The sequence below is a fragment of the Crinia signifera genome, chromosome 3 (genome assembly GCF_055691185.1).
Source record: "Crinia signifera chromosome 3, ASM5569118v1, whole genome shotgun sequence".
NCBI lineage: Eukaryota > Metazoa > Chordata > Amphibia > Anura > Myobatrachidae > Crinia > Crinia signifera.
In genome coordinates, this window is record NC_139219.1 from 87,112,505 (window position 1) to 87,133,162 (window position 20,658).

Genomic DNA, 20,658 nt, shown 5'->3' on the forward strand with positions numbered 1-20,658 from the left:
TCTATACCATCCTGTAAACCAGGGGTGGCCAAACTTGTCCTCGAGATCTACTAACGGTCCACGTTTTCCAAATCATCTACTGTAGTTGGTGCACAGCAGTTGTCAATACTACTGTACTGTCTCATTTTCTAACATGCCGCATTCATTCCTACTATAGATCCAGGTTGCCTGAAATACATGAACTGTTGGTAGATCTTGGGGTTTGGCCACCCCTGCTGCAAAGATTCCCAAAACAACAGTAGTTGCATAGTCTACTCTACTGCAATGTTCAGAAGAATATCAAGAGCAGGTTCATGACTACAAATGTTAGCAAGTGGAATGGGAACCGGTCTGCAGCGCTGGACAATATGAATAAATTTACTGGGAATCCCAAAGAGAAGCAGTCCACTCCGTAGTTTCAAGGTAAAAAAAGTACTGAATGCTTTATTAAATAAAAAGTCACATAAAAGGAAGCTGCACCTTGACAAAGACCATAATTGGTAGAAACTAGTTGGTGAGCAGCTGGAGGATATTGCTTGTGGAGAGAAGGAGAAAAGACCAGACTCCAAACAGACCAGAGTCCCCTGTATTATCACACAGTATCCAGCTAAGAACTTTTGGACCTGTGTGCCCGCCAAACGCTGCAAGCGCAGGCAGCAGAGGCGGAGGAGTGTGCCTGCACTTTACATCAAAGCCGGACACTCTTTAAACGGGACCCGGGACGGGGAACCACGCAAGGGAAATAAACCGCAGTGGCAGTGCGGCCCTCCATTCCGTGTTATACCAGACACCGGGGATCCCTTTTGGGGAAGAGTAAGGACTTAGGACCTAAGTGGCAGTAAGGTTCCTTTGTCCTGAAAGTACCCATCCAGATACACTACACAGTAAAGATCTGCAGGTGAGCGCAGAAGGAGGAAGGAATAACCGTAGTGGCAGTGCGGCTTTCAGAACCCAAAGCGCAATACCGTGAGTCCGGGTGGAGCTGAGATCTGGGGAATCCATAAGGACTAGAGAGGTAACCGTAGTGGCAGAACGGCCTCCCAGCTCTGAAACACCCCATACACCCAGATAGGTGTACCCACCATAAGGACCTATAGTGCAGTTTGGAGTATACAGGGATACTTGCGTCTCCAAGAATCTGGTGAGCTACCTTTAAATTGTTTTCTCTCCTATGCAAAGAAGAGAGTGAATCCTTTTTTATATACTTTTAGACTGTTTTTGTGTGATTTTTTTAAGGAAATTTTCTTCCTTTTATGTGACTTTTTATTTAATAAAGCATTCAGTACTTTTTTTACCTTGAAACTACGGAGTGGACTGCTTCTCTTTGGGATTCCCAGTAAATTTATTCATATTGTCCAGCGCTGCAGACCGGTTCCCATTCCACTTGCTAACATTTGTACCTTTTTTGGGTGTTATTGAGATTGAAACACCATTTGAGAACCACTGCAGCAGAGGGATTAAGGAGCGCTAGAGAATTCCCGGAACTCTGCTTTTTTCACAAGGTTCATGACTACATAAGCTGTGTCATCACACCCCTGCCACCATATTGAAGTTGTTAATTTGTTGATTTAGATTAGCACCAAAGGCTTCAATGCATTCACTGGAACGGTACTTTATTATATAAATATATATATAGCTTTGCAAAATACTATCTGCACATATTCTAAAACCTAAACATGTTATGCTCTTTGCTTCATCATATTTCTCACTTAATATTGCAGGATAAAAACCATTATGTTTTTAATAATCTCAAAAGCAACCTCTATAGGCACCTTTACAATTCAAATTCCATAGCTTGATGCTTGTAGCTAATGCCATCTGAAGAAAGTTTTTGTTATTGAATCCTATAGGCTACAGATTGCAAAATGCCCCAGGAGATGGGTTTCTAGGATCCCTTCCTGGTCATACACTACTCACACATGTGCTGCAGCTAGCTGGAAGTTAATATAAAGTGATCCATGTACTTTTACACATCACTGGGACCCTGTATCTGTAAGTGAACAACAGTATATAAAAATATGCATTATAACTGGTGATTACTTTAGCTTTCAATGCATTAACCTTAAAGGCAAAGCTGGTTCTATGTAAGCACTGCAGTAATGTAGTGAATTGGAGTCATTCCACATACCAGCCTACTAGGTCGATCTCATCAGTAAGAGGACCTGGGTCTGCTTAAGAACACTTTGCACTCAAGTGGCTGACTGTATCCTTTAAGGCACTTTACAAGACTGGGCTTACAGTTATTTAAAGAAGCCATATACAATGCAATTGGAGATTGACATTGTCAATTATTTATTCATAGTTATTTATATAGTGCCAGCATATTTCATTGCACTTTACCATTAGGAACAAGACAGTCATAAGTGGACAAATGGATAATGACAGATAAGAGGGCCCTAGCAAGCTAACAAATTATTGGCTCATTCGTTTTAAATATTAACCAACCGTGCAGGGGCACTTCTATGTCCTGGTGTTTTTGTAATGTGCCATCAGTTCTTATGCCATCAAAAATGTAATATATAATAGGTTACATCAGTGGTTCCCAAACTGTGTGCCATGGCTCCCTGGGGTGCCTCAGGACACTTGCAGGGGTGCCCTGGGTTGGTGATCCAGGACCAATTCAAATTATTAATGGCTAATTATTTATGAACAAAACAAGTGCTGGTGGCTGCCAATTATAAAATGTGTATAAACAGAAGCAAATCCTGGCCTTTAACAAATAACTGACCCTAAGAATCACATATAAACCCAATCTAATAAATAAAAATGTGGCCTAGGGGTGCCGTGAAAATGTTTTTGATACTCTAGGGTGCCGTGAATCAAAAAAGATTGGGAACCCCTGGGTTACATTATATTAGGTTATAGATCTCAGATAGGTGACTGGCAAAGCATCATTAAAAGCTGTGCAGGGTATACTTTAGAACATTAAATAAAAGCCCTTTAATCTAATGTACACGACTGACAATGACATTGCCTGATTCTATATTAGTAGACCACAATCCAAATGTGCAGTTGCTCAATTTGATTTTCATATACAATGCATAACATTTTTATCCTGACCAGTGTCCCCAATGTTTTCATTTTTGCAACAGCACATTACAGTTCCCCTTATCCTACAGGTTGCAGGTCTCTTTAAAAGGTTTGCTAAGGCTGGGAAAGCTTTTCTAAAATCAAGCAGCTGGCCTGGGACCCTTAAAAGAGGCCTGGACCCAGGTAATAAATATTATTACTGTAATTACTGTAAAGCTGTAAAAGAGGCACCTATAGAAGTGCCTCAGATGTGATTGGGCATCAGATCCGCTTACCTTTGGAAAGGGGATAGTGCTAATCTGCATGTTCCATCACAGTCAAAAATCTGCCGCCGCTCTCCTCCGTAACGCCTGCACTAGACCCCGGGCTGCACATCCTCGGCAGCACCTCACCAATCACTGTCCTTACCTCAGTGTATAAAATATCTATCTATATCCTGATGACAAGATTAAATCTCGAAACATTGACCTGAACCTGTGTGGTCTGTATTTCTTCTAAAAGGCGCCTAAGTGCCGCCATTACCGAGATAGATAGATAGACCCAATCCACAAGAAAGGGAAAATAAGGCACCCTCCAGTCTTTGAGTAAAAATCACATTTATTTTCACATACACAATGGTACAAAATCCACTGACGTTTCGGCCTCTCCAGGATCCTCTTACAGGGTGGTCACACTATAGGCAGGCACAGTTATCACAATTCTGTGAAGCTCATGTAGGACAGGCATGTCCAAACTGTGGCGCTCCAGCTGTTGTGAAACTACACATCCCAGCATTCCCTAATAGCAAATCTGTGGCAAGGCATGATGGGACTTGTAGTTTTACAACAGCTGGAGGGCCATAGCTTGGACATGCATAATGTAGGAGAGGATCATGTTGTTCCTACATGACTTTGCCAGCTGTGAGGCAATAATGCTACCCACTACACTGTCCATGCTGCCCAAAGTATAAAGGTATCTGGACGCTTTCGGGAAATCACATTTGTAGAGAAACATTTAGAACAAGTGAAATGTTCTACTTGGGATATCCAGTGTATTGCACTACTATATAATTTATTATATACAGAAATGTTTGGTCAAATTTCACTCATTTCAGCCAAAATCAATCTTTCATTGCCCTGATTTCATTAGCTCAGACTGAAAGTCTTCATTATAAAGCCATACAGCTGTTCCATGGCCTTCAGAGGCAAGAAAAAAAAGTCTTCAAGAAAGAATAAAGTAAGAGTGAGCTTCAAATTGTACTTTCATTATCTGACCAATAGAGGTTTAAGCTTTCCATTTAACAAAGAAAAAAAAGAAGAAGAAAAAAAAAAGACACCTGTTTGAAGAATTTAATTTTATGGTCAAAACATGCAGCCATAAAACTAGTTTGAATAACAGATGTCTACACAGAGAGAACTTTCCTTTGAACTAAATTCCAAAAACGTATATTGTTTGTTGATTTCCCAATAAATGCATTATAGAGGGGCTGTTTCCTAGGCATATCATGTCATGCCTGGTAATAAAGAACAGATTAAGGGAATAGCAACAGCACTCTAGTCTAGTGTAGGACAATGGAAGAAAAGATCCAGCAATTTTACTGCTGAACACAGTATTAAGACTTGTTTGCTACTAAAAGTGACTAATATGTGTAACAGCAAACACTCTATACAATTTTATAGCAACTTTTTATGTGCACAGCTATTATACTGAACTGACATGTGAGTGTTCATTGCTCATTACTAGCTCAGTGCTGTTTACTGAATACACAGGACCTTCGCACTGATTACAGACACTGCTCAGTTCCCTGAACTGCGCATATAAAAGAGATTTTGAGAATTTCTGCGGCTTGGCTGACGAATTAGACAAATCCCAAAAAGAAAGAGCTTTTGTGTTTCTACTTCAACTGAACAAAAACCATACAATTAATAAAAATAGTTACCCAATAGTAAGGGCCAGGCCTAGGCAACTGCCTAGCTCCAAAGGGGTGCCCAGGAAGCAGGCTGCAGGAGCAAAACTAAGGTTGGGGGTAGATGGGCACATTCAAAGTAGCCGTGGTGCCATGATCCAAAAAAAGGGTGATCAGTCATTTAAATATGAAACCCTACACTGTAAAAGCTCAGAATACAGGAAAGCTGGATATGAGGAGGGGGGGGGGGGGGGGAGAAGGTCACAAGCTGGCCAGAAAGAGAGGGGAGGGGGGATGGAAAGAGGAGGTTGGTGGGCTGGAGGAAGGGAGGCAAAAACAAGACGGTTGCTAAAAGGAGCAAAGCAGATAGGGAAGAGAAGGTAAGGATCTGGAGAAGGCAAAGAGGTAAAGCCCAAGGCCATAGACTGGCCGAGAGAAGGAAAAGGAGGTTGGAGCTGTGCATTGAATTTGTAATGATCATTAATATATTATATGGCTATGTGGGATTGGCTGCAACTTATGGAGCTCTGGGTCAAATCGTTCCGCTCACCCAGGGGTAAGATATTGGTGCAATGCAGCTAATTCCAGGTTCTGTACAACAGATAAAATATTACCTAGTAAACCAAAGTTGGACTAAGCCAGCTCTGCCAATGATGTTGCAATGCATGCTATTACTAGAGTTTTTATACCAGTAAAAGTAAAATATAGGAGCGCAACCTATTGCTCCCAATGACCCAACACAAGTGAACTTGCCAATGTCTTTTTAAATAATGCAGTGATGCATTGAGCTCACCATGTGGCTAGTTTTGCTGCTCCTAGTGTCCAAAGTAGTCTCCAGGCACGCACCCTACAATGTGAATAACCATCATTGCATCATATACACACATACATACATTACAGTAGTAACAGAGTAGTTAAGGTGGAAAAAGACATATGTCCATCAAGTTCAACCTTTTTTACAGATCTAAGGTGTATGGCCTAGCTACGATACTCCCCTGTAATATACCAATTGTAGCTATGGGCTAAATACCGATTATGGGTTATACCCCTGGATTTTTTTTGAGTCTTAACAGGGGTCAGGTAAGTATATTCTGCCCTCTCCCTAATCCTAAACCTCACTTCTTGGAGCCTAACCCTACCCCCACTTCTCCTGCATCTTGACTTTAACCCTCCCCGCTAATACCTTAACCTAACCCCACCCCTATGAACCGCAGCCTAACCCTAAGTGCTCCTACTAGTGGATAAACCTAATCTGCCCTGCATACTCATTGATTGGGATACCAGCTGTTGGTTTTCTAGCATCGGCATTGATCATTTCAAGGATGCGGCACCAGTCTCTTGACAACAGTTGGGGTGCCAACATCACATACTGACTGTTGGGATGCTGACTGCATCCTGTACCATCAAGTAAAGAAGGTATAACAAGTACAAACCGCCTTCTATTAAAATGGGGAACCTTTGACACTCCAGATGTTATTGAACTACACATACCACCATGCCCTGCTACAGTTATTCTATTTAGCCATACTAAAACTGTAGCAGGGCATGCTGGGATGTGTAGTTAAATGACAGCTGGAGTGCCAAAGGTTTTCTATCACTGGGGTAGGGTAAAAATACCTTGTTTGGTGGTGATTATGACCGGTGGGATCCTACTGTTGGTCTGCTGACTGTCGGGATAGTCTACCCAACACCTAGCTGGGAATAGGGTAGGCCTACTCTCTAGTAAACAAAGGATTCAGAGGTTGTTTAAATATTTGAAGCAGTGAGGGGTTTTGATTCGGTGTGCTGGCCAATGGCACAAGAGAAGCCTTGTAAGTGTGATTGAGATGTGAGTACAATAGGTAAGGGGGAGGCCAATACATTGACCTGGATCCAGAGGATAGCTCTACAGTGTTTAGGTTGACAGGATAATAGTCAAAAAGTTTTTTTCTTAATTTTTTGGATTGTCTCTTATACATATGGATTCCAATTAGGAACAGTGAAGCCGAAAGCATGGTGAGCAAAGTGAGCCATGCGAAGGTTCACGCTACCCTAATTGGGATCCTTGTCGACATTGACAGCAAAAAACTCATGTCTAACTTTTCATGTGTCAACTTTTTCCATGTGTACCTACTGCATGTCCACATTTTGGTGTCGACCTTTCAATCCACACCCAGTTGACCACAGTGACATCCAGCAGCAGCTTATTATTATTGTAGGCTTGGCCAACCTGTGTCTCGCCAGCGGTTGGGAAACTAACACAGTTGTAGCAGAACTATGGTAAATGCCTTACCATACTGTCCATTGCTGGAACTTGTTGTTTCACAATGGCTGGAGTAGCACAGGTTGACCAAGCCTGCCTTATTGGCATGCTGCACTGAAGCTGCAGCTGTCCTTGTCTGTTGCCCTGTGGACAGTAATAGCCACCAAGAACCTGAGAATGAGTTTCTTAATGGATTGCAGTGCAGCAAAGCTGCAACTTCCAGTATATACTGCATTTAAGCCCACATGGTCTTATCATACCTCCCAACTGTCACGATTTTAGAGGGACAGTCCCGATTTTCGGGTCCTGTCCCTCTGTCCCACCCGCGGCAGGCATTGTCCCGCTGCGGGGGGTGGCAGTTGGGAGACCCCCCAATCTAGTAGAATAGACGCTGTGCGCATGCGCACAGCGTCTATTCTCGTATGAAAATGAGGTTGCGGCTAATTAGCATAAGCCGCGCCCTCATTTACATACGCCCCGCCCCCTTTTCCGCCCCCTTCGCCGCGCGAGTGTCCCGATTTCTTCAAGGCAAATGTTGGGAGGTATGTCTTATTCATGTTAATAAGGAATTGCGATGTTGCAAGGAAGTAGCCGTGTAATTCCAGGTCATTAAAAGTCTAATGCAGCAGGTGTCAGTATGACATAAACGCCTCCAGTGTGCATTGGCAAGGATTAGAGTTCTCAAAGTCTGAGGATGCAACCAAGGATCATCATCAATTACATTTCCTGATGGATTTAGTCACCCACCAACCTGCGGAAGTTGACACTTACTCAGGCTGGCCTTCACTTCCCGGGCACGGGAAGACTGTCCAACCTTCAAAAGGAGTATCACGCCTACATTTTGAAAAAAACTCCCAGGTGGCAGGCCCAATGCTACAGCATATTAATCATGGTATTGTGCCTGCTTAGACCCCCAAACATCGTATTTGTTCAGGTTTGGGTATAAATATGAATTAGGTCCTCAGCACAAAGGGCCTTATTCTGATTGACTCGCAAGGCTGCGAAATTCGCAGCCTTGCAAGTCCATCAGACGCTGCCCTCCGCCCACTGTGCTAGCCGCCCCCCTCGCACGCTGTGCCCCCTTGCACGCAGTTCAGAGTGACCTATATAGTCACTCTAAACTGCGGGCGCTCTGTGCAAGGACAGGGCGGGTAGCTGACATCCGGTGAGGTCAGCTGCCTGCCCCCTGCATGTTCGTCATGGCCTCATTACCATGATAATGCCCAGCGTTCTCAAGGGAACGCCCAAGGAACGCTGGGCGTTCCCATATGGTAATGGGGCAGCCCAGCACCCCCCACACACGCCGTCTAGGGTGCGTGCACCTGGCAAACCGAAAGTTCGCAGAGAGTGCACGTACCCTGTGTCTGCACATGCGCAGAAGCGCACCTGCGCAGACACTAAACATCGGTACGCACGGAGGAATCAGAATAGGCTCCTGTGAGAGGGGGAAATAGTACTGAAATTAATTCAAACTTCTGTCACATCTATGGAGGCAAAGCCAAAGCTACTGATGGAGCCTTTCAAATCACACTGAGCTTTAGGACATTCATGGCAGGGCCTGATTAAAGGCCTCAGATGCCCTAGCTTGTAGCTCCCCTTGTAATGCTGCTAACACACATCTATGGACACCCAGGGACTTGCCATTCATACTGCCCGTGTACATGTGCATGTAACAAGGGTTATACAACGGTCATTAAGCATCTAATGCTTGTGGCATTGTGAAGGAGACTTTGGCTTTAGGCTGCCCAGATGGTGCTGTAGCACAATGCACATAAAAGTAATAGAACCATCAGTAAGTTACATTGGCACAGACATCTGGCAGTCACCTTAAGAACTTTACACCCCACGGGATGGGTGATGGTGAACAAGTATGGTATAAATTAGGCCTTAAATTTATTCCTCAGCTGTCAGCTGCAAGCCCTCCCCCTCCACCCCCATTCCTGGCACCCTAGGCTGCAGCCTATTGGTTAATAAGGTGCTGTTCAGGGGTCTCCTTAGTGTATAAGGGAGACCGCCACTGTAAACCACCTTATCTCCAACTAGCCACCCAGCAGTGTTAGAGGCCCACAAATTATCGCACAAAGAGGACATGAGGCTGTGGAGGAAACCTTGCCAGGTTGGTGCCCCCTTTCCCACCATACATCCATATCCTTGGCCAGGTGATTGGGTCTGCACATAATAGTAATTAAATGCCCACCTTACTTTTTCTGCTAAATACATCAGCCTCCATAAACAGTGGCACGAACCTGGGCAATAACTACATGGACATAAATAAAGATGTGGTGGAGACTTTTATGAAGGTATAGTGTTCTCTGCCAGTTGCCAGTGAGTATCTCTCCTCTAGTACAAGAGCGCACTTCCCCCTGACACACTGAAGAGACTCCCAGCAAAAGTGTATTACCCTGAATGGGCTTGAGCGACCAGCACACTTCCAGAGTTCCAGGTGGTGGTGAGTTCATGTACAGTATATGTAGAAGTGTCCCCTGCCCCACAGCCTAATGCCAGTCAGGATGGTACAGTATGTGGCCGTTTATAGTGAGTGGTCAGCATGCATATGTTCCCTTCCCCCCTATTCCCTACATGTCCCCAACCATTCTTATCTTAGATGCCCCTTCTTGCGGCAAAGTCATGGTTCAATTTTTGCAAGCACCACACCCTCTCTTTCAAGCTCACCTATCCCATGGGCAAATATCCGTACTCAATAGTGTGGAAAACAGTTTTTGAGCTTTAGAGCAGATCACCAAGTAAAAAAAAAAGTCTGGCTAGTGGCCACTCATCACGGAAGAAGCAAAACACATATCAGAGGTACATAATGTAGGCATAAAAGGGCAAGGGAAGTGGTATTTGAGGGATTTGTAAGTAAGAGTAAGTAATCTGAATTAGATTATTGAGGACAGGAGGAGCTAGCTTTTAGATTATACTGCATAAGCTGTAGGGGAAATACCTGGTAGCAGGAGGCTACCGTATTAAAGGTGATGGTACATAACCTATAAGGTTTTAGTTTGATCCCCAATATGGCCCCAACTCTGCAGAGTTTGTATATTCTCCCCGTGCTTGTGTGGGTTTCCTCTGAGTGCTCTGGTTTCCGCCCACGATCCAAAACTATACTGGTAGGTTAATTGGCTACCCAAGAAATGAACCCAAGAATGAATGTTTGTGCGGGTACGAAATATAGAGATTGTAAGCTCCATTGGGGCAGGGACTGCGGAAACCTTGTGATGCCATATAAATAAACGATATTATTATTATTATTATTATTACTGTATATTCTCTGCAAGGCGCTGCAGAATATGGACCTTATTCTGGTCCGATGACACGGGGACCGATGTTATGCATATGCACAGCTGCATTTCTGCACATGTGCATACGCCAGGTGTGCACCCAAGATTGCGGACAGGGGGCATGGGCAGATAGTCGTGCCCATGGGAACACCCAGTGTTTTATGGGCGTTCCCATGATAATGCTGGGTGTTCCCATGAAAATCGCTGTTGATGTGGGCACTGGGGGTGGGCAGCTGACATCACCAGGTGCCAGCTGCCCACCCACTTCCTTCCAATTGTCCACACAGTTCTATGGTTACCTCAGAGTAACCTTAGATGTGCGTGGGCCCTAGACATCATTCGATGGTCGGTGACCATCGGATGATGTGGGTGTTCCTTACAGCTTGCGAATGGATGTTGATGTAAAACATCCATTCGCAGCCAGCGCAAGCGTATGCGGCGTGCGAGGGGGGGTGCATATCTGTATTAGCAGGGCGGCGTCTGGTGAAAAACCCCCTATGTGTGCGCATGGTAGTAATAATAACCTTCATGCATGTCGACCTAGTTACTGGAGGCCTAGTGACCGGATCCACACTGGACTGGAAATTATGCAGTAGTATCACTGGACTGGAATTACTGTATACAGCTGTATCACTGGACTGGAATTATACAGAAGTGCTTTGTATTCAACATACTGCAGAAACTAATCACTAGCTTGGCCCTTGTTGTTTACGGATCATATGTTCACACTTGTCTGGTCTATCATATTAAAATGATACAAAACTCTGGTCCCTGCAGATTTTTTTCTCTACAAATGCAGATCACAATGGACAAACATGTACTGTCTGCCCAGTTAAACCAACACAATGGTTTAGCTGGACCGACAATACAAGCAACAGGGAATCGTATCAGCGGCACGCAGTCCTAAATATGAACAGATTGTGTTATACCGCCCTTAAGGATCAGGGTTTACATGGCTGACTGATTTTCATTAACAATAGTGGCTAACACTTATTGACAATTAAAGAGGAATTGCCAAGAAGATGGATACAGACTGCAGCAAACGGTTTAACAAGAGGGAGGGGGAAGAGATTTGCTTCTATTTAGTTTAATGCAGAAAGAGCCAATTGGAATATAGAAAGCTTTTTTGCTTGTAATACTTGGCTTTCAGTTAGGTCACCATCATTTTTGTTTACTGGATGTCATATTAGGCGTTTAGCCTAGATCACATGTATTAAGGAAAGGTGGAAGATATTGCATAAATACAATAACCAGTGCATCCAATATAGATAAGAAACACATATCACACCAGGTATAAGCAATGGATACTTCATTTAAAAAAGGTACAAATCAGTCATAGCATATTCCAGTACTTATATGTTAGTTGGGCGCCCACTAAGCTATTTACTTAGTTTTACGCGTCCGCTCGCCTCGCTGCGCTCGCCACACTATATAATATCAACTCCATGCTGACATGGATAGTGGGGGTAGGAGCGTACTTACTATAGTGGGTGCCCAACTAACATATAAGTACCCATATTCCTATCCTCTGTTCTTGGACTTCCCTCTTAATGGGTCGTGTTTGGAGGTATGGTCATAGTGCAATGTCTGCTAAAGTCAAAATTCTGTAGAAAACATTATTATAGCAAGCAGGAACTTAGGCGTAAATTCAGCACCTTGAGGCTGACCAACCCATATTGTTCGGTGGGGGCTCCTGAGTCACCTTTTAATTGACAAAATAAAAGTCCACCCTGTGTGTCCACTGCATGTACAAGCTGACAGTACTTTCCATGCAGGTAAAAGGAGACAACTGCATTTACACCCAGCACAGTAAATTTGCTTAGGGCTCTAAACTGTGTCCTAACACCACAAGACCACCCGGCTGGCCCACTTATTCACACTGCAAGCTTTTACACATCTAAACGAACACATCAGTTACCATCACCTTGATAAAGCTCTAAGCGAAACGCGTTGGTGTAGGGGAGCAGGCTCACCCCAAAATCTACAGACTCTCTATTCATTGTCCTGCAACCGGACCAACCTCCAGGAACCAGCAAGCCCACCAGGTAGAGCACCACATACCATCAGGAGCTCCCTGGTCAGGAGACTGACACCCCTCTGCAAAGAGGTTCAAGTGGCGACAACATCAAGCCCACCAGGTAGAGCACCCCCCAACATCTGGAGCTCCCTGGTTCTGACCTCTACATTTCCAACTAAGGATATTGAAGTGGCAATAACACCAAGCCCACCAGGTCGAGCACCCCCATCATCAGGAGCTCCCTGGCCCTATCACCTCATTCCTCCCATCTATCCCTATCTTGAAGTGGCAACAACATCCAGCCCACCAGGTTGAGCACCCCCAACATCAGGAGCTCCCTGGTCCAAACACCTCATCTTTCCCAGCATTTCATCACCCTCATTCTATACGGGACAATCACCTGGAGGTGCCTTAGGAACGGACACAGGACATATCACGACTAGACTGTGGGTGACTATCCCTGCTCTCCATTTATTTGTGGTATCCACCATTTTCTTTTATACTGTAATTTTTTCTTAATGTATTTTATGTAATAATATATGTGAATATCTTAACTAATTAAATATTTTAGAGACACCTGTTGCACATCATTTAGTAAGCGCAGTCTCAAATCCCCCTTTTCCATTGTCTATTTTTTTGGGCTAGACTTCCCAAACCCAGAGACTGCTGCTCTAGTAAAGCAGCTCTTCTCAGGCGCCCCTTGGGCCACTTTTTTAGTGACCCTACCCCCCCTTACCACAGCAAAAAAGGGGTGTTCTATAAATAGTGTGGTATATCAGGCACAAAACAGCAATAATGCCCCACAGAGGTGAAAAACAAGCAATAAAAGGGAATGGAAACATAAACCTGGCAGCATTTTCAGAGACAGCTATAAAACAGATATAAAACCAGTGGCACTCAGAACAAGTGTCAACATAGTGCTGGACAGGAACATGTGGAAGCAGCTATGGAAGCGTTAACTCTTCACTAGCTAAAAGGCCCCCCATACATTAGGGAGACTTGTCTGAAGGGCGAGTCGCATCTGATTTCCCTTGAACTCACCCAGAAACCCTTCCATCCAATGAGGCACTTGTGCCATATTTATATGCGATATATTGCATGTAAAATAAATCGGAAGGACTCCCGCAAGGGAAATCTGATACGATAAATCAGATTTGCACTGGCGGCTGCGATTCCGATTTATGTTATGTGCAGAAGGTTCAATCTCTGGATCCGATCTGCACATCGGATCCGATGTAAAACACATGCGATTTGGACACTTTTCAACCAATTTATTGGGCCGATCCGTCTGAATCGGGTTAAGTTGGCCAATATCGCACAAGTGTATGGCCACATTAAGTATTAAACAATTAAATAACATCTTACGTCACACATGAAGCTTATTTGTGATATAGTTAGCAGTAATTCTGATAAGCAATCAAGCTTGTGCTTTGATGAATCACTGGAACAGTGCTGAGTAATATATCGCTGTACAAATCTAAGAAATAAAAATAAATGGGCACGATACATGCTGGGATAACAGCTATGCAAATGAGAAGGAACATTTCTGTAAGTGTCTCTAATTAAAACACTACAGGAGGTTTTGGTGCCTTCCTGTGGTTGCAGAAGCCTCCGCTGCATGTGCAACTAATTACTTCTACAAAAGCATTGAAAGTAATCTTGAAATTATGCGCAGTAGGCTTAATCATTCACTGTGTCAAGGAAAGACATTAATTAAGCAAAAATATCATTCCAGCCAGACTAAATACGTAATGCATCCTAATATGTACCAGGATTTTTTATTTATTCTATAAGCCTGTAATAGGAGCATCTATACATTATGCAATATTAGAAGTAGGTCATTCTACAACAATAAGTACTACTTACCTGTAGGCATTTTGTTTTCTGATACAGAAATACAATTGTCCACTCAATGGTAATATATGTGTAGAGTCCAAAAGCAAAGAAAAATGATCATCTGGCTCCAAAGTAAAAGTATCATGGTAAAATAAAACAGAATTTCAACATTCCACAGAGGAAGAGCACAGAAAAGCACCACTGCCTTCTCAACTTTCTCTGCAGCCACAGAGGCAAATCCCTGGACTGAACAGATCCCCCTGGAGGAACACTTCACAGGACAAGCAACAGCTATATGAGTGGTAAAAAGATACTCAACCTGTTTGGTATTGTAAAGCTCAATAGCCTTGTCACCCTTCCCCCATCTCCCTCACTCCAGCTAAGTCCCAGTTAAGGAAAGCTGCCAGTTTAAAATCAGTTTCTCCCACTCTGAGCAGACTTATTTACAGCTACCCAGGAACCTCTCTCTGGGAGATGAACAATGCTGCACTTTGAGCAGTGAGATGTAATGCACAGGGAAAGGCTGAAGAGCCAGCCAGTGCTATTGTGTCTGTGAGTGCAAGCCTATGAGGACAGCAGCTATTAGCAGACACATGCTCACTTTTCACTCTATAATCTCTGTGGAAACCGTTCTCTGCCTTTATTCCAGCATAAAGCGACACATGTTGGAGAGGGAAGGGTCATAGTATTGTTCTGTCTCTTTCTTTGTCCACTCAGTCAGGGGGAGGTGTATCAAGGTTTGGGGAAAGTACTAACCAATTAGCTTCTAACTTATTTTTCAAAAACAGCCTGTGAATAACACATAGCCACAAGCTTTTATAAATTAAATATCCCCCTTTATCTCTCTCCGCACTTAAATCTCTCTCCAAGGTTTGATACATCTACCCTCTCAGTATGTTAATAAATCACTTTTAAGCGGTTGAAAAACGGTGCTTTGTCCTGCTAGACATGTGCAGATAACATAATGCGGATTTGCTAATCAATGATTTCATTGTGAATTAATTTCTCGGGTTTATGGCCCAGTTAACATATAGTGAACATCAGTAAAAGCAATTAGCTGTTAAAAGCTGTTAGTGGAAGCAATCAAGGTTAATGCTGGGGAGTTAATTGCAGTGTTGCAATGTCTGGGTCCCTCCCTGAGGCTGTTTATAGAGTGTACAGGAAAGTCTTTATCTATCAATACAACTGTGTCCAAACTTTCTTGTTACATCTCTAGCAGGAACCTCACCCCACATAAAGTGGAAACATTAAAAGTAATTCTCACAAGCAATGGTCCAATTATCTTATGTTATGTTCAGTATTTTAAAATGGTTTTATACAGAAAACATTAAATATCAGATGCTGGAATTTTTTTGTTTGTTTTAGTTTGACTTTCCTTGTTAACTAAAACAAGAAGCAGTCTTACATATATATAAGCCATCTGTATTAAAAGCACTTCCCAGTTAGTTTATTGATCTTTTAGGCACTAATAGAATGCCACTGTTAACCCCTGCATTACCACTGTGTTCCTGCCTTAAGCTGGATACACACTGCTGTTACAAAACAGCAAATCCACACATATCTCCAGTGTATATTCGACTTAACCCTGCAGCTGCTGTTCACCCATAACCCCAGAAATGGATTTATATCAGTTATGCCCATATTGTGATTATAGGCACTCTCCCTCTTGTACAGCTACAGTGGTGCCTGTAATATTGTAAGTATATTCTGCGAACGTACGGCACTCCAACGGATTTCTCTCAGAAAAATAGTATTATAGTCAGACGACGAGGATTTCGAGGATTTATTTCCCATCATATTATATATATATATATATATATATATATATATATATACTGTACTTGTTAGCAGTGCGCCCACTAAGCAAATAGCGATGCGATTTTCCTATGTAATTTATTCACTGCTATCCCCCCCCCCGGGCGGTGCGATCGCAGCGCACCGCAAAATCGCATGTGATTGCATGCATTTATATAGGGTGCAATGCCATTTACTTTACTATACAGTTGTTTGAGATGCAATGAGATTGAGGCACCCCCCCTAGTATCCACGCCACCCCGAAGTGTGGCGAGCGGCGCCGGAACGCGTCCTACCGACCTTTTCATACCCCCACTATACACATTGGCGCGGAGTTGATTTTATATGTGGCGAGCCACCAAGCCCGAAGCGTGGCGAGCGCAGCGAGCCCCGCAAGGAAATGTATTCCGTGTCCCGTGTCCCGATCGCATGCGATTTTGCAGTGCAATGCGATTGCATGCGATGCGATCGCACTGCAAAAACACGCAAAAACACGCATGTTATGCGATTTCACTATGATCCTTACGTAGAGAAACTAGGCGCCCTGCTAGGAAACAAGTACCATATATACTATTAAGCCCACTCGAAGCAAAAGCTTCGAAAGCTAGTAGATGTTGTTTCACTTGCTGCCAACAGATGCCAGTGTTTTGGAGTTACACTGAATTGTAAATTGTATATTGTACATATATTGTATATTTATGATTGTTACTTAAAATATTAAGTTCTGATTATGTTGTGCCACCTTATGGAGAATTTATGATTTTTTTTAAATAAAATGTTTTATTTAACAAATCACTAGGGCATCATAAGAATAATCTGTGGTCGTATTTTGAGCTATAGAACGCACTCCAGAAACCTTTGAAGTGGGTAACTTATATTTCGCTAACCCTGTATATAGAATTATAATGTATATACATTTTTGTACATTTTAACATTGGCTGGTATCTCTTTAACAATTGCTACTTTATCACTTGTTAAGGCTTATCCTTAACAAGTTATACATTTGTCCCAATACATCTTATGTAGTTTTAGGGTTTTTTTTGTGTGCTGGAGATACCATATACAGTATGTTACCACTACAGTATGTACGATGTTTTTGCACCCCCCAAAAAACATAACAAAAGTAAAAACAAAACAATGCAGTACAGACTGTCAGTAGGCTGTTTACTGATCAGATGTGAAGCGGATTAGTGCTTGGGAGGGGTTTTCTTTCTTATTGGCACACCAGGATATAAGGGAAGCATGCTTTCACTGTAGGCACACCAAGTGACTGGTCACTAAATAGTCAACAATCTTTAGGTGGTGTTATAGTTGTTCTATATCCAAAAAAATAAATGACAGTGAAAACAGTAATAAACATAGAGTTACAGGACTATTACTAATCAGAACTTACAATGTATTAACATTTATTTATGCAGTAGCATATTGCATAGTACTTTACTACGGTAGTATTCCATTTCATTTAACGTGTTGTGCTCTACTGTACACCATCTTGTTCACCCTTATTATTAAAGCATGTCCATGGTGACCCTGGGCTGGGCAGGTAGCCATCTTGTGGTTAAAGGAACATTGTTGCAAGTGCAGTTTAGGGATGCCCATTGACTACTGATGGTTGATAATTATTGATGGTTGCTGGTTTTGCCATTGACGGCAGAGTAGGTGGAAAGTGTTCTTTCCCTGTCCATCGCAGGGCCTCAGAACTTAGACCTGCCCCCCTATTAACAATTGAGCATGGCATCATCCGTACTAGTAATTTCATGTAGATTGCTACAACTACTGTACTAATGTTATGGTTCCACAAAAAAAAAAAGCTGAGTTTCACAAAAAAAAAAAAAAAAAAAAATACATTGTATACAAAAATGTCAATAAATGGAGGAAGTGATCCCTACTGAAAGATCTGGAGGTGAATGCGTGCCGATTAGAGTAAAAAAAAAGGAAATGTCATTTAACCTAAAAGATCTGTATTCAGTCAGTATTCATCATTACTGTATATCCTGTCTGTGTTTTAGCTACACCAAGCAGTGCCGGAATAGGTACACTGCAGTAGTGACCCCATTGTTATGACAAATTGAACCTAAAATAATAATATCATTAATTTTGTTTTGTGCATTCATGTAAATCTTTTTTGTTTTGCATCCATATGGCTGTGATGCAAGTGAGAAATGACTCAAGGAACCTTTAGTTCACTGAGCTTGTACTTCCCACCATATGGCGCATCCCATTACACTGCAAGAATGTTTTCCTTAGTGTCATTTAGCTGAACAAGCCTTATCTAAACATAAAGCTGTACAAGAAGGTGAACAGGAGCGCCAAGCCTGCATTTGGTGACTGCATTCACAGCACATGCTCTCTGTCATATACTCAAGGAAACGTGACCACCCACTATTTTAACTTCTTAATGGAGGAGGCACAAGTAGCACACTGCAAACTTAGGTCACAAGATTCTGCAACAAGATAGAAATGTATTCTCTGCGTGTGTTCTGTAGCAGCTCATCCGTAGTGTAAATTGTTCACGGGTGAATGATGACCTCAACTGACCATGATTGTGTGAAGTCATCATCCAACAACACTAATGTTATTCTCTTGTATCCAGTTGTTTTTAGACCAAAGATTCAGCTGCTGGATCTATCAGGTCTGGTCACTCATGTATGAGGCTAAATATCATCTATACTTAGCCACCCTGCATAGCTATACATGGCATATAGATTGTAAGCTTGCGAGCAGGGCCCTCCTAGCCCTGTGTCAGTCTGTTATTACCAAGTTTGTTTTATCACTGTTGTTTCCAACTGTAAAGCGCAACAGAATATGCTGCGCTATATAATACACTGTAATGGAATATGCTGCGCTATATAATACACTAATGGAATCTGCTGCGCTATATAAGACACTGTAACGGAATCTGCTTCGCTATATAAGACACTGTAACAGAATATGCTGCGCTATATAAGACACTGTAACAGAATATGCTGCGCTATATAATACACTGTAACGGAATATGCTGCGCTATATAAGACTCTGTAACGGAATCTGCTGCGCTATATAAGACACTGTAACAGAATCTGCTGCGCTATATAATACACTGTAACGGAATATGCTGCGCTATATAAGACTCTGTAACGGAATCTGCTGCGCTATATAATACACTGTAACGGAATATGCTGCGCTATATAATACACTGTAACGGAATCTGCTGCGCTATATAATACACTGTAATGGAATATGCTGCGCTATATAATACACTGTAACGGAATATGCTGCGCTATATAATACACTGTAACGGAATATGCTGTGCTATATAAGACACTGTAACGGAATCTGCTGCGCTATATAAGAAATTGTAACGGAATATGCTGCGCTATATAATACACTGTAACGGAATATGCTGTGCTATATAAGACACTGTAACGGAATCTGCTGCACTATATAAGACACTGTAATGGAATCTGCTGCACTATATAAGACGCTGTAACGGAATCTGCTGCTCTATATAAGACACTGTAACAGAATATGCTGTGCTACATAAGACACTGTAACAGAATATGCTGCGCTATATAAGACACTGTAACAGAATATGCTGCGCTATTTAAGACATTGTAACGGAATCTGCTGTGCTATATAAGACACTGTAACGGAATATGCTGCTCTATATAAGATACTGTAACGGAATCTGCTGCGTTATATAAGACACTGTAACGGAATCTGCTGCGCTATATAAGACACTGTAACGGAATCTGCTGCGCTATATAATACACTGTAACGGAATATGCTGCACTTTATAAGACACTGTAACAGAATCTGCTGCGCTGTATAAGACAATGTAACGGAATCTGCTGCGCTATATAAGACACTGTAACAGAATATGCTGCGCTATATAATACACTGAAACGGAATATGCTGCGCTATATAAGACACTGTAACGGAATATGCTGCGCTATAAAAGACACTGTAACGGAATCTGCTGCGCTATATAAGACACTGTAAAGGAATCTGCTGCGTTATATAAGACACTGTAACGGAATCTGCTGAGCTATATAAGACACTGTAACGGAATCTGCTGCGCTATATAAGACGCTGTAATGGAATATGCTGTGCTATATAAGACACTGTAACGGAATCTGCTGCGCTATATAAGACACTGTAACGGAATCTGCTGCGCTATATAAGACACTGTAACGGAATATGCTGCGCTATATAATACACTGTAATGGAATATGCTGTGCTATATAAGACACTGTAACGGAATCTGCTGCGCTATATAATACACTGTAACGGAATATGCTGCACTTTATAAGACACTGTAACAGAATCTGCTGCGCTGTATAAGACAATGTAACGGAATCTGCTGCGCTATATAAGACACTGTAACAGAATATGCTGCGCTATATAATACACTGAAACGGAATATGCTGCGCTATATAAGACACTGTAACGGAATATGCTGCGCTATAAAAGACACTGTAACGGAATCTGCTGCGCTATATAAGACACTGTAAAGGAATCTGCTGCGTTATATAAGACACTGTAACGGAATCTGCTGAGCTATATAAGACACTGTAACGGAATCTGCTGCGCTATATAAGACGCTGTAATGGAA

At 42.5% G+C, this 20,658-nt stretch overlaps 1 protein-coding gene across 4 annotated transcripts in view; it reads right to left on the reverse strand.

Annotated features, from left to right (window-relative positions):
* Nucleotides 1-20,658, reverse strand: part of PLEKHG1 (pleckstrin homology and RhoGEF domain containing G1) — a 243,566-nt gene that overhangs the window by 109,222 nt on the left and 113,686 nt on the right. Inside the window, exon 1 of one of the 4 annotated variants that reach the window (XM_083176166.1) lies at nucleotides 14,872-14,953. The exons of 1 other annotated variant lie outside the window; for it this stretch is intronic. Coding sequence is in view for 1 of the 3 variants with exons in the window: in XM_083176163.1 (XP_083032289.1) it covers nucleotides 14,301-14,310 (10 nt within the window). In the remaining 2 variants the exon portion in view is untranslated. 2 more of the 4 variants (XM_083176165.1, XM_083176163.1) reach the window with 2 other exon arrangements.